We start from the raw sequence: 13,288 nt of genomic DNA, 5'->3' as shown, positions 1-13,288 counted from the left end.
TGGGGGTGCTGGTTGATGGTAGGCTGAACATGAGCCTGCAGTGTGCCCAGGCAGCCAAGAGGGCCAATGGCATCCTGGCCTGCATCAGGAACAGTGTGGCCAGCAGGAGCAGGGAGGTCATTCTGCCCCTGTACACTGCACTGGTTAGGCCACACCTTGACTCCTGTGTCCAGTTCTGGGCCCCTCAGTTTAGGAAGGAGGTTGACTTGCTGGAACGAGTCCAGAGAAGGGCAACGAAGTTGGTGAGGGGTTTGGAACACAGCCCTATGAGGAGAGGCTGAGGGAGCTGGGGTTGCTTAGCCTGGAGAGGAGGAGACTCAGGGGAGACCTTATTGCTCTCTACAACTACCTGAAGGGAGGTTGTGGACAGGCAGAGGTTGGTCTCTTCTCCCAGGCAGCCAGCACCAGAACAAGAGGACACAGTTTCACGCTGTGCTAGGGGAGGTTTAGGTTGGATGTTAGGAAGACGTTCTACACAGAGAGAGTGATTGCCCATTGGAATGGGCTGCCTGGGGAGGTGGTGGAGTCACCATCACTGGAGGTGTTCAGGAAGAGACTTGATGGGGTGCTTGGTGCTATGGTTTAGTTGATTAGGTGGTGTTGGATTGGTTGATGGGTTGGATGTGACAATCTTGAAGGTCTCTTCCAACTTGGTCTATTCTATTCTATTCTATTCTATTCTATTCTATTCTATTCTATTCTATTCTATTCTATTCTATTCTATTCTATTCTATTCTATTCTATTCTATTCTAACCAGCAGAGTACAGGGGCACAATGACTTCCCCTGCTCCTGCTGGCCACACTGTTCTTGATGCGGCTGTCAATCAGCACCCCCGGGTCCCTTTCCGTTTGGCAGCTCAATGGCAGATAGGCTGTAGAGATCAGGTTCCTCCTGATTGTACCAACAATGAAGTGATGGGGGCAGTCTGTCAGAAAGCCCTCACCGAGGGCAGCCATCACAAGGTGATAGTCCTGGCTAATAGTCCCTGGAATGTTGAGATCTCAGTGTAGAAACCCCATGTAGGATCGAATGCTGAGTGCCTCTCTCAAGGGATAGAAGTGGAGTTTAGATCTTTGGTTAAAAATTCTTCCAAGGGGTGCAGAAAATTCTAATGTGAGGTTTGAAGTATCTAGAGAACAGTGGCTGAGGGAACTGGGTTTCTTCAATCTGGAGGAGACTGAGGGGAGACCTTCTTACTCCTTACAGCTCCTTGAGAGGAGGTTGGAATGAGGTGGGAGTTAGAATCATAGAATCAATAACTTTGGAAAACACCTCAAAGATCATCAAGTCCAACCTATCACCCAACACCTCGTGACTAACTGAACCATGGCTTCAAGTGCCACGTCCAATCCTTTTTTCAGCACCTCCAGGGATGGTGACTCCACCACTGCCCTGGGCAGCCTATTCCAATGGCCAATTATTCTTTCTGGTAAGAGCTTTCTCCTGACCTACAGCCTACACTACCCCTAACCCAGCTTGAGACTGTGTCCTCTTGTTCTGGTGCTGGTTGCCTGGGAGAAGAGACCAACCCCCACCTGGCTACAACCTCCCTTCAGGGAGTTGTAGAAAGCCCTGAGTGTCCTCTTCTCCAGGCTAAGCAACCCCAGCTCCCTCAGCCTCTCCTCACAGGGCTGTGCTCCAGACCCCTCCCCAGCCTCGTTCCCCTTCTCTGGACACAGTCAAGTGTCTCAATGTCCTTCTTAAATTGAGGGGCCCAGAACTGGACACAGTACTCAAGGTGTGGCCTAACCAGTGCTGAGCACGGGGCAGAATGACCTCCCTGCTCCTGCTGGCCACACCATTGATGATGCAGGCCAGGATGCCATTGGCCTTCTTGGCCCCCTGTGCACGCTGTTAGCTGATGTTCAGCCTACTGTCCACCAGTACCCCCAGGTCCCTTTCTGCCTGGCTGCTCTCAGCCACTCTGACCCCAGCCTGTAGCACTGCCTGGGGTTGTTGTGACCAAAGTGCAGCACCTGGCACTTGGACTTGTTAAATGCCATCATGCTGGACTCTGCCTATCTGTACAGCCTATCAAGGTCCCTCTCGAGAGCCCTCCTACCCTCTAACAGTGATCTGGTAGATCACCTGCTCCCAACTTGTTTGGTTTCTTCTCCCTTTTATCAGATGACAGAATGAGAGGCGAGCCTGAGCTTGTGCTGGGGGAGATTTAGGTTGGACGTTAGGCAAAATTTCTTTGCTGCAAAAGTGGTCAGGGATTGGAACAGGCTGCCCAGGGAGGCAGTGGCATCATTGTCCCTGGAGGCATTCCAGAAGTGTGCAGACATGGCACTTTGGGACAAGGTTTAATGGGCATGATGGTCTCAGGTTGATGTTGGACTCAGTCATAGAGGTTTCTTCCAACTGAAACGACCCTATGATTCTGTGATCTTTGGCAGGATGGAAAGCTGACTGAAAAGGAGATAATTTGTCTCCTAACTTTCAGAAAGAGAGAGTGGCAGGGGATTTTTTTCTGATGTCCTTTCTAAAATCATTTATATGGGAAAATGGGAGGTAAAATGGAAACCTGCATATTAGGTTCATGAAGGTCTCTGCACATCTCCAGGTGCTTATTTTGGATGCAAGACATTAGCTTTTGACTTGTACTGTAAGGGCATGCAATTGTCATTCTGCTGTTTACTGCTCTTTCAGTTTTACAACTGTCTCCTTTGTTATCACTTAATGATGTGCTTTACCCTGCTGGAGCCTTTTTATGTTAGACATCATTTATCTGCACCCTGTCAGGGCCCTGATACAGCTGCTGTCAGTGGAACAGAGCAAATAGCTATTGCCAAGCAGAGCTGCTGGCTGAATTCAGAGCAAACCAAACATTCCTGTTCTTCTGAAAGTCAGTGCAGCTCTCAGCATCCTTTAGATGTGAGCACTTGAGCAGGTCTACCCCTTCCTCAACTTCAGGAACCTTATGAGGTCTTGCATCTAAGAGGGAAGGACCCCCTGCACTAGAACAGGTGAGGGGCTGACCTGCTGGAAAGCAGCTCTGCAGAGAAGGACCTGGGAGTGCTTGTGAACAAGTTCTCCATGAGCTAGCAATGTGCCCTCCTGACCAAGAATCACAGAATCAATGGTCCAGGCCAGAAGGGACCTCCAAAGGTCATCCAGTCCAACCTCCCAGCAGTCAGCACAAGGTGGCCAATGGTCTGGTGTGGCCATCAGCTTGAAGAAGATCCCCTTCCACACCTCTGTTACGTTGAGGCTGAATCTGGAGTTCTGGGTGCGGTTGTGGGTGCCCCAGTTCAAGAGCGACATGGAGCTACTGGAGGGTGTTTAGTGGAGGCTCCAAAGACTCTGAGGCAACTGGAACGTCTCTGTGAGGAGGAAAGGCTGAAAGGCTTGGGGCTGGAGAAGAGCAGCTGGAGAGGGGATCTTCTCAATGCTCAGCAAGAGCTGGGAGGGGGGGAGCAGGGGGAGGCACAAGAGTATGGGGACCGACTCTCTTCAGTGGTGTTCAGCAATGGGACAAGGGATAATGGGGACAGACTGGAGCCCAGGAGGTTCCATCTGAACAGGAGGAGAAAATTCTTTGGTGTGAGGGTGCTGGAACCCCTGGAGCAGGCTTCCCAGAGTGGTTGTGGAGCCTCCCTCTCTGGAGAGATTCCAACCTGACCTGGCCATTGTGGTTCTGGGCAACCTGCTGTTGCAACCTCCCTGTGTGCCTGTCAGCTCTCAAGTTGTTCTGATGTGACAGGATGTCATGTGTTGAGTTGGTCTGCTACTGATACTCAATCCCATACTGCTGTCATGGCAGCTTCAAGATGAAAGTGCTGACTGGAGCAAAGTATTACAGGGTTTGCAGCTCAGATTATAACATCAGGGGGTTCCTATTCCAGTTGCTGCTTCTGGTTTCAGGGGTTTTGGTGTTGGTCTTCTCCACTGGGCTGGCCTCTGTGTGCTTGGATGGTGGTAACCATTTTATCACTGGTTGCTGCTGCTGCTTCTGCTTTGCTGAGACAACTGTACAGCAAATCAGCTCATTAAACTCAGCCCAGAGTCTTGCTGTGTTACTTTCTCACCAGCCTGTGTGTGAGGAGGGGCTTGGGAGAGCAGGACAGTCCATTTTTGGTGTCCCAACAGGCAGCTTGAAAAGTAGGCTCTCTTAACCAAGACAGTCTATTTTGGCATGCCAGCCAGGAGTGAGAGGGTAGGGATAATGAGAAGCAAGAGAATGAGGGGATTCAATTAAAGCTTGTTAAGAGTTTGTTGTATCCTTCCCCCCTCAATATGTTCATTGGGTTGATGCATTTGTTTTCTGTGGATGGCTGGGGCTGATGTGCTAGGGTCCTTTATGTGCTTTCTGTGGTGGTGCTTATCAGCTGAGGGAAATGGCTTAAAGCTGTGCTGTTGCTGTGCAGCTTACTAGCATGGTATTATATGGCTGCTCTACCTTGGTTTAGGTTTAATCTCATTTGGCTGTGCCAGGTTTTGTCCAGACTGGTGCAGGTCTTTCCCAAGAATACCACCTTGAGATTTGACCCAAGGGGGCATGGAGAGTATGGGTGAGTGCTTGGGCTGCTGGCCACCTCAGGTGTTTTGGAATTTCACCCCTGAGCAAGAGCAAAATCCTGACAAGCTGGTGAAATGCTTGGGGAAAGCCTGTGGTCAGCCCAGAGAGACACAAATCACTGCAATGTCTCGTGGCCTAGCCCATGCCTGTCAAACCCTTCTCATCGTTGCTGAGAGCCATCTGGGGCAAGAGAAGGTCTCTGTGGGCAGACCAGCAGGCACTGTGGCTACTTAGCCCCCAACAGCAGGCATGGCAGCTGCACCAGAGAACCAGTCTGTGCCTGGACAGCTACCCCTGTACAGAAAAAGAAGAAAACAACAAAGAAATTATTTCGTCTTGCAAACGGTGAAGATGAATCAAGGTCATTGCATCATAGAATCAATGAGGTTGGAAAAGACCTCAGAGATCATCAAGTCCAACCTCTCACCCAACACCTCCTGACTAAACCATGGCAACAAGTGCCACATCCAATCCCCTTTTGAACACCTCCAGGGTCGGGGACCCCACCACCTCCCTGCACAGCACATCCCAATGGCCAATTACTCTTTCTGTGAAGAACTTTCTCCTCATCTCCAGCCTAAACCTCCCCTGGCACAGCTTGAGACTTTGTCCTCTTGTTCTGGTGCTGGTTGCCTGGGAGAAGAGACCAACCCCCACCTGGCTACAGCCTCCTTTCAGATAGCTGTGGAGAGCAAGAAGGTCTCCCCTGAGCCTCCTCTTCTCCAGGCTAAGCAACCCCAGCTCCCTCAGCCTCTCCTCACAGGGCTGTGCTCCGGACCCCTCCCCAACCTCACTGACCTTCTCTGGACACATTCAAGTGTCTCAATGTCCTTCTTAAATTGAGGGGCCCAGAACTGGAGTCATCAAGAGGAAGAGCCCTTTCCTCTGCACTGGTGAGGCTGCACCTTGAATACTGGGTTCAGTTTTGGGCCACTCACTCCCAGAAGGGCAGTGAGGGGATTGAGCAGGTCCAGAGAAGGGCAAGAAGCTGGGGAGGGGTCTGGAGAACAGGGCTGGGGAGGAGCAGCTGAGGGAGCTGGAGGTGTTCGGTGTGGAGAAGAGGAGGCTGAGGGGAGACCTCATTGCTCTGTACAACTCTCTGAGAAGAAGCTTCAGTGAGGTGAGGGTTGGTGGTTTTTCTCTGGTATCAGCTGATAGGATGAGAGAAAATGGCCTGAAGTTGTGCCAGGGGAGCTTTAGGTTGGAGATGATGAAAAATTTCTTTGCTGCAAGAGTGGTCAGGTGTTGACACAGGCTGCCCAGGGAGGTGGTGGAGTCCCCATCCCTGCAGGTGTTCCAGAAAGGTGTGGCCATGGCACTTGGGACACGGTTTGGTGGCCATGGTGGTGTCAGGATGAGAGTTGGACTCCACCTTAGAAGTGTTTTCCAGCTGAAGCAGTTGTATGAGTCTGGGATGAATTGTTGAAACTCCTATTTGGTGCTGTCCTGGCTGTGTGTGCCCAGGCTGGGCTGAGGCCTCACTGAGGGAAGGCCAGGCTGCCCTGGGCTGGGTGCAGCTGGTTCCAGATGCTTCCAGCCAGTTCCAAGGTGCCAGCACACGGAGCACAGCTCCTCAGCACCAGGGAGATCAATTGAAGGGGAAATGGCAGCGAGGAGTGAGGGGAAATGGTGAGGAGGAGACGAGCTGGGAGTGAGGGAGTGGAGCTGAGCCTCAGGGTAAGGGAGTGGGATGGGGCAGGCTGCTGACTGCATCTTTATTTGCCACCATCCACATGGATTTGTCATTGGCAGCACATTAAATGGTAAAGTCTGTTGTGCACGTGAGGCTGAGCAGTAGGTGATCAACCTGTCTTGACTCTCAAGCATGTTCATCTGATTTCAGCAGAGCACTGGAACACCACTCTGGGGCCCAGGGAGGTGGTTGAGACTCCGTCCCTGGAGATACTCCAGGTGAGGCCGGACAGAGCTCTGGGCAACCTGATTCAGGGAAGGATGTCCCTGCTGACTGCAGGGGGGTAGGACTGGATGAGCTTTGGAGGTCCCTTCCAACCCAGACCACTCTATGGATCTGTGATTCTGTGACTTTCCTTCCCTGTGCTTGTAAGGAAGGTGAGAGGGCACCTGGGTGGGTGGCTGGCCAGTGGCAGCCCACTGTCAGTGGAATGGGAAAAAACCTTCAGGGTGAGGCTTGACAGGATGCTTGGTGCCATGGGTTAGTTGATTAGGTGGTGTTGGATGATAGGTTGGACTTGAAGGTCTCTTCCAACCTGGTCTATTCTATTCTATTCAAAACTGCTTTGGAATTGCTAATTTTTTTCAGGTTGCTTTGTTCTTCTCTCTCCTTACAAAACCAAGAGAAAGCTCCTTCTCCCCTACACCTGCACCTTGGAGCTGGGGTTGCTTAGCCTGGAAAAGAGGAGGCTCAGGGGAGACCTTATTGCTCTCTAAAACTACCTGAAGGGAGGTTGTAGCTGGGAGGGGGTTGGTGTCTTCTCCTAGGCACCCAGCACCAGAACAAGAGGACACAGTCTCAAGCTGTGCCAGGGGAGGTTTAGTCTGGATGTTAGGAAGAAGTTCTTCATAGAAAGAGAGATTTGCCATTGGAATGTGCTGCCCAGGGTGGTGGTGGAGTCACCATCCCTGGAGATGTTTAGGAAGAGACTGCATGGGGTGCTTGGTGCCATGGTTTAGTTGATTAGATGGTGTTGGATGGTAGGTTGGACTCAATCTCAAAGGTCTCTTCCAACCTGGCTAATTCAATTCTGTTCTGTTCTGTTCTATTCTATTCTATTCTATTCTATTCTATTCTAAGAAGTAACTTTTCCACCATGGTCTGTGGTAGTTGGCTCTGATTTTACACTGTCAGGCAAGGCTTGTGTTTCCAAAATCATTTCCTCACCTGAATTCCTGAAAGGCTGCTGCTTCATTACAGGTACAAGGCAGATACTCTCTGCAGGGTAATTATCTCACAATTACTAGGCACAAGGGAAGAGTCAACTTCCTACACCCACAAGTGCCACATCTCCTATCTTTACTGATAGTAAACAAGTCAAGTTGGTAGCAAAATATAGATGTATGTAGTGAACAAGTGCTGTAAATTAACCCCCACCTGTTTAACTGGGGAAAAAAAAAGGCTTGGAATTGATTTTGTTGTTGCTTCAAAGATGCAGTATTCTCAGCCCTGAAAATTTCTCCAAGAGCTGTCAGTCATTAAATAATTAGCAGCTTTCTAAATAACAAGACCAGAAACTATGACTATAGGAGGAAATGAGCAGTTAATGATTTTGGTTTAGTGTGAACTACAAAATGAGAGAGTGAAACAGCATCCACATTTGCAGGAAGTGTTTGAGCACCTTGTGGTCCTTTTTCATAGAATCATAGAATCAATAAGGTTGGAAAAGACCTCAAAGATCATCAACTCCAAGCTGTCACCCAAGACCTCATGACTAAACCATGGCACCAAGTGCCACATCCAGTCCCCTCTTGAGCACCTCCAGGGACAGTGACTCCACTACCTCCCTGGGCAGCACATCCCAACAGCTAACAACTCTCTCTGTGAAGAACTTTCTCCTCACCTCCAGCCTAAACTTCCCCTGGCACAGCCTGAGACTGTGTCCTCTTGTTCTGGTGCTGGTTGCCTGGGAGAAGAGGAAAAAACCTCACCTGTTTAGAACCTCCTTTTTGCTGCATTTTGAAGCATTTCAATCCTTTTTAGACCCTGGAAGTTTAAAGATGTTCAACAACCTGATGTACAGTTTGGAGGAAAGAGGGGTCAGTGGGTCTCTGTGATTTCAAACGCCAAAACTTTGGGTACTCCAGTACCTGAAAGGGGCTGACAGGAAAGCTGGGGAAGGACTTTTTACAAGGACTTGTAGTGCTAGGTCATGGGGCAACAGCTTTGAGCTGGAAGGGAGGAGATTTAGACTGGAGATTAGAATGAAATTCTTTAGAGTGAGGGTGGGGAGACACTGGAACAGGTTGCCCAGGGTGGTTGTGGATGCCCTCTCCCTGGAGGTGTTGAAGGCCAGATTGGATGGGGCCTTGAGCAACCTGGTCCTAGTGTGAGGTGTCCCTGCCCATGGCAGGCCATTTGGAACAAGATGATCGTTAAGGCTAGGAGCACTGTTGAATCCCTGTGGGATCTGGAACTGTTGGTTTATTTCTTTTTCTCTTCTGAGAGGATTACTCACAAAGTTTCCTGAATTTCAAAACTCAGAAATGCTGACTTCCAAGAAGTCAGTTGGACTGCTGTCCTTAATCTCAATGAGTCTTGATTTCCTGCTATTTACCCACCCTAGGATAATTAGAAATGGATTCATTCACAAAATACCATTTTATGAGGATTCAATTGCTGCCAGCAAAATATTGAAGAAACAGCTTCATTCCTGGGTTTGTTTAAAGCCACAAAGCTCTCTGAGTATATTTGCATGTAATAATATTTATTTGCTGCTGTTCACATTGTCATGAAGACAGTGTTAAGTAAATGCTGCTTCATTTTGCAGCTCATCTTCATTTTCCTTCCTGAATCTGCAAAAGGAGATTTACTCTTTTTTTTTCTTAATTTGGTTTTTTTTCATCAGTGTGTATTTACCTTATGAATTCTTAGAGAATTATCAGGCTTGGAAGGGAGCTCAAGGCTCAGCCAGTTCCAACCCCCTGCCATGGCCAGGGACACCTCAACACTACAGCAGGTTGCTCACAGCCACCTCCAGCCTGGCTGCAAACACCTCCAGGCAGGAGGCTTCCACCACCTCCCTGGGCAACCTGGGCCAGGCTCTCACCACCCTCCTGGCCAACAACTTCTTCCTCACAGCCAATCTCAATCTCCCCACTTTTGCTGAATCCCCCCCATTCCTATCCCTTCCTGACACCCTCAAAAGTCCCTCCCCAACTTTCTTGTAGCTCCCTGCAGATCCTGGAAGGCCACAATAAGGTCTCCTTGGAACCTCCTCCTCTCCAGACTGAGCAACCTCAACTCTCTCAGGCTGTCTCCAGAGCAGAGCAGCTCCAGCCCTCTGCTCATCCTCATGGTCCTTCTCTGGACACCTTCCAGCACCTCCAGACCCTTCCTGTGCTAGGGGCTCCAGAACTGGACATAGAGCTTCAGGTTTGGTCTCAGCAGAGTGGAGCAGAGGGGCAGAATCCCCTCCCTGGCCCTGCTGGCCACACTTCTCTTGCTGCAGTCCAGGCTCTGCTTGGCTCTCTGGGCTGCAAGTGCTCCCTGCTGGCTCCTGCTGAGCTTCTCATCCACCACCACCCCCAAGTCCTTTCCTTCAGGGCTGCTCTCCAGCCAGTCCCTGCCCAGCCTGTATTGGTGCCTGGGATTGCTGATACAGCCTGGGCAGCGACTGGCAGTCTTGTGGTTTTAGGACTTGTTTTTCACCTTCATCTCTTGTTTTCAAACAAATGTGGCTCTGTCCTGATGCAGACAATCTGTGAAATAAAAATGGAACTTGCTTTCACTCTTTCTGTGACACTTTGCATCGGTTAGAGACTGAGTAAATTGTGTCTATGCAGTTGCTTGTGCATGAGGTTCCAGGCCAAGTAAAGGGCAGGAGCAAATGTCAATCTTGCATTACAGAGCAGAGCTATGGAAAAAACCCAACGTGTCACAAAGAATTGTTTCTTGTATACCTGAAGGTTCTGATGGGTATCTGTCTCTTTTCTTGCAGTTAACTCCAGTTGGAACAACCATCTTCACAGGATTTTCTGGAAACAATGGTGCTATTGACATTGATGATGGGCCCAATGGACAGATCGAATATGTCATCCAGTACAACCCTAATGATAAGGTCAGTGTGTTTTACCTTTTCTTTTTTGCATTCTTTTGGTGTCTATATGCACACCCACACCTCTTAAAGCAGCAAAGGAGCAAGAGGTTGCTGGTGTCATTCCTGCTGTAGCATATTCTTTGACTTAAAGGGAATTTGTACAGACATGGTTTTGTGGGAAAACACAATTTTAGTTAACCACAAAATGGGTTGGCTTGGAAGGGCCCTTAAAGATCACCCAGTTCCAACCCCCCTGCTGTAGGCAGGGACACCTTCCACTACCCCAGGTTGCTCAAGGCCTCATCCAACCTGGCCTCGAACACCTCCGGGGAGGGGGCATCCACAACCTCCCTGGGCAACCTGTTTCAGTGTCTCACCACCCTCACTCTAAAGAATTTCTTCCTTATCTCCAGTCTAAATCACCCCTCTTCCAGCTCAAACCCATTCCTCCTTGTCCTTGTTGTAGCTAGCTTAGCTTGCTCTGTATCACAGCTGCCTTTTCATTCCCTGGATTACTTCAGTATCAATCATTAACAACCTGATGCCTTCTCCAGTGTTGTTCTCTACAGAGGGACTTGCTTAGGTTAGATCCATAGGCCAACATGAATGGGATGAGCTTCAACACAGCCAAATGCCAGGTGCTGCACTGGGTTTACAACAACCCCAAGCAATGCGGTGTGGCTGGGAAGCTGCTGGCAGAAAGGGACCTGGGGGTGCTGATCAACAGGAGCCAGCAGTGTGCCCAGATGGCCAAGAAAGCCACTGGCATCCTGGCTGGGATTAGAAATGCTGTGCCCAGCAGGAGCAGGGAGGTGACTGTCCTCCTGTGCTGGGCACTGCTGAGGCCACAGCTCCAGTGCTGTGCCCAGAGTTGAGCTCCTCCATACAGGAGAGATGTGGAGGTGCTGGAGCCAGGGCAGAGGAGAGCAAGGAAGCTGGGAAGGGCCTGCAGCAGAAATCTGATGAGGAGAGACTGAAAGACCTGGGGATGGTTAGTTTGGGCAAGGGGAGGCTGAGGGGAGACCTCATTTCTGTCTACAACTACCTGAAAGGAGGTTGTGGTGAGGATGGTGCTGGCCTCTTCTCACAGGTAATTAGTGATAGAATGGCCTCAAGCTGTGACTGGGTAGGTTTAGACAGGACAGTAGGAAATTTTTTTCCCTGCAAGAGTGGTCAGAAATTGGCACAGACTGCCCAAGGAGGTGGTGGAGTCACCAACCCTGGATGTGTTTAAAGGTGGTGTGGATGTGGTGTTTGAGGATGTGGTTTAGGGGTGACCCTTGTACAGTAGGGTCAATGGTTGGACTTGGTGACGTGGAGGGTCTTTTCCAACCTGAATGTTTCTGTGATTCTCTATCACAGCTGCCTTTTCTTTCCCTGGATTACTTCAGTATCACTCATTAATATCCTCATGAATTCTTCAGTGTTGTTCACACACTTCATCTGGGTTTTGGCCTGCCTTTGCAGTTCATGATAGGCAGCTGTACTTAGTCCTACATATTTTTACCTAGTAGATTGACAGCTACCCAATATTGATAAGCAGGGGTAAGATGCTCTCAAAAGAGACTCTGATGGAGTCATTTATATTTAAAGACCATAGTTTTAAAAAGAAAGGAGTAGATATTATTGAAATAAAACACTAGTGGTCCCTAACAATTATTTTTACAAAGGAAGACTTTTTAGAGACCAGAAAAAGTTTAGAGCATTACAGTTGAATTCTCTTTAGGGTCAGATGTGTGAATCTTTATTACATCAAGGGTGATTTGCATGAAGTGTCCCTTAGCAGGCTTTGCTGTGGGCCAAGAGCACTGTTACTGTGGATCAGCTGGTGTGATCATCTGTCCAGCAGACAAATTGCTTTTGATTTCAGCCCAAACATGACACAGATGTTGAAATAAAGAGGAATGAAATAAAAAAAGAATTATGGTATATAGACTCAGCAGCCCTTCTTGGGAAATCTTTCTTTGGCTTAAAGGGAATTTGAACAGAAATAGTTTGGTGGGAAAACACAATTGTAGTTTAACCACAGAATCACAGAACGGGTTGGGTTGGAAGGACCCTTAAAGATCACCCAGTTCCAACCCCCCCTGCCATGGGCAGGGACACCTTCCACCAGCCCAGGTTGCTCAAGGCCTCATCCAGCCTGGCCTTGAACACCTCCGGGGAGGGGGCATCCACAACCTCCCTGGGCAAACCTGTTTCAGTGTCTCACCACCCTCACTCTAAAGAATTTCTTCCTTATCTCCAGTCTAAATCTCCCCTCTTCCAGCTCAAACCCATTCCTTCTTGTCCTATCACAATCAGCCCTTGTCAAAAGTCCCTGCCCAGATACAAGCATATTCCAGTTTAATTTTCAGTTTGGAAAACATTAAGATTAAAAGGTGGGGTTTGTTTTCAGTTTCATTAGAGAGACAGGCACACAAGTTCTGATTCAGTGTGTGCTGTTTCAGCTGTACACCTCAAAGGCTCCACTCCTACTTCCACTGCAGTCAGCAGTAGTTTAAATATTTACTGAATTACAGTCAGTGCTTTTACCTCCTAGGAGTCATGACAGTATCAAGGAATAGTTCAGCATGAACTAATTATATGAGACCCTACTTTTTACTTTTCATAGGGGTAACTGAGTTTTGCATAGCTATGTGCTGAGGCATAGTATTTACTTACTACATCTTCACATGTAGAGGAAATAAACGGCTTCCTGAGAAACTTGGCAACACCTGAACTCAAACTCTCTTCTGAGGAGCATTGTTTGGCAGAGAAGCAATCTCCTTTTGACAGAAGTAGAATTGTGATGTTACATTTCAGGGAGACAGGGGATCTTTTCATAGAATCATAGCATCTAGAATGGTCTGGGCTGGAAGGGACCTCCAATGCTCATCCAGCCCAACCCCCCCTGCAATCAGCAAGGACATCCTCAACTAGATCAGGCTGCCCAGGGCCTCATCGAGCTTCACCTTGAATATCTCCAGGGATGGGGCCTCAACCACCTCCCTGGGCAACCTGTTGCAGTGTTCCAGCAGCCTCATAGTAAA

The 13,288-nt window shown here is 49.0% G+C and overlaps 1 protein-coding gene across 1 annotated transcript in view; it reads left to right on the top strand.

Annotated features, from left to right (window-relative positions):
- The window catches only part of PCDH15 (protocadherin related 15), a 995,294-nt gene that overhangs the window by 717,344 nt on the left and 264,662 nt on the right, over positions 1–13,288 (top strand). Inside the window, exon 10 of the mRNA XM_054174769.1 lies at positions 10,158–10,277. Within this exon, the coding sequence (XP_054030744.1) occupies positions 10,158–10,277 (120 nt within the window). The remainder of the gene's footprint in view (positions 1–10,157; positions 10,278–13,288) is intronic.

This window comes from Dryobates pubescens, chromosome 30 (genome assembly GCF_014839835.1).
Source record: "Dryobates pubescens isolate bDryPub1 chromosome 30, bDryPub1.pri, whole genome shotgun sequence".
NCBI classification, from domain to species: Eukaryota; Metazoa; Chordata; class Aves; order Piciformes; family Picidae; genus Dryobates; species Dryobates pubescens.
Note: the sequence above shows the minus strand (reverse complement) of the source record. Positions and strands in the feature narration are given on the sequence as shown.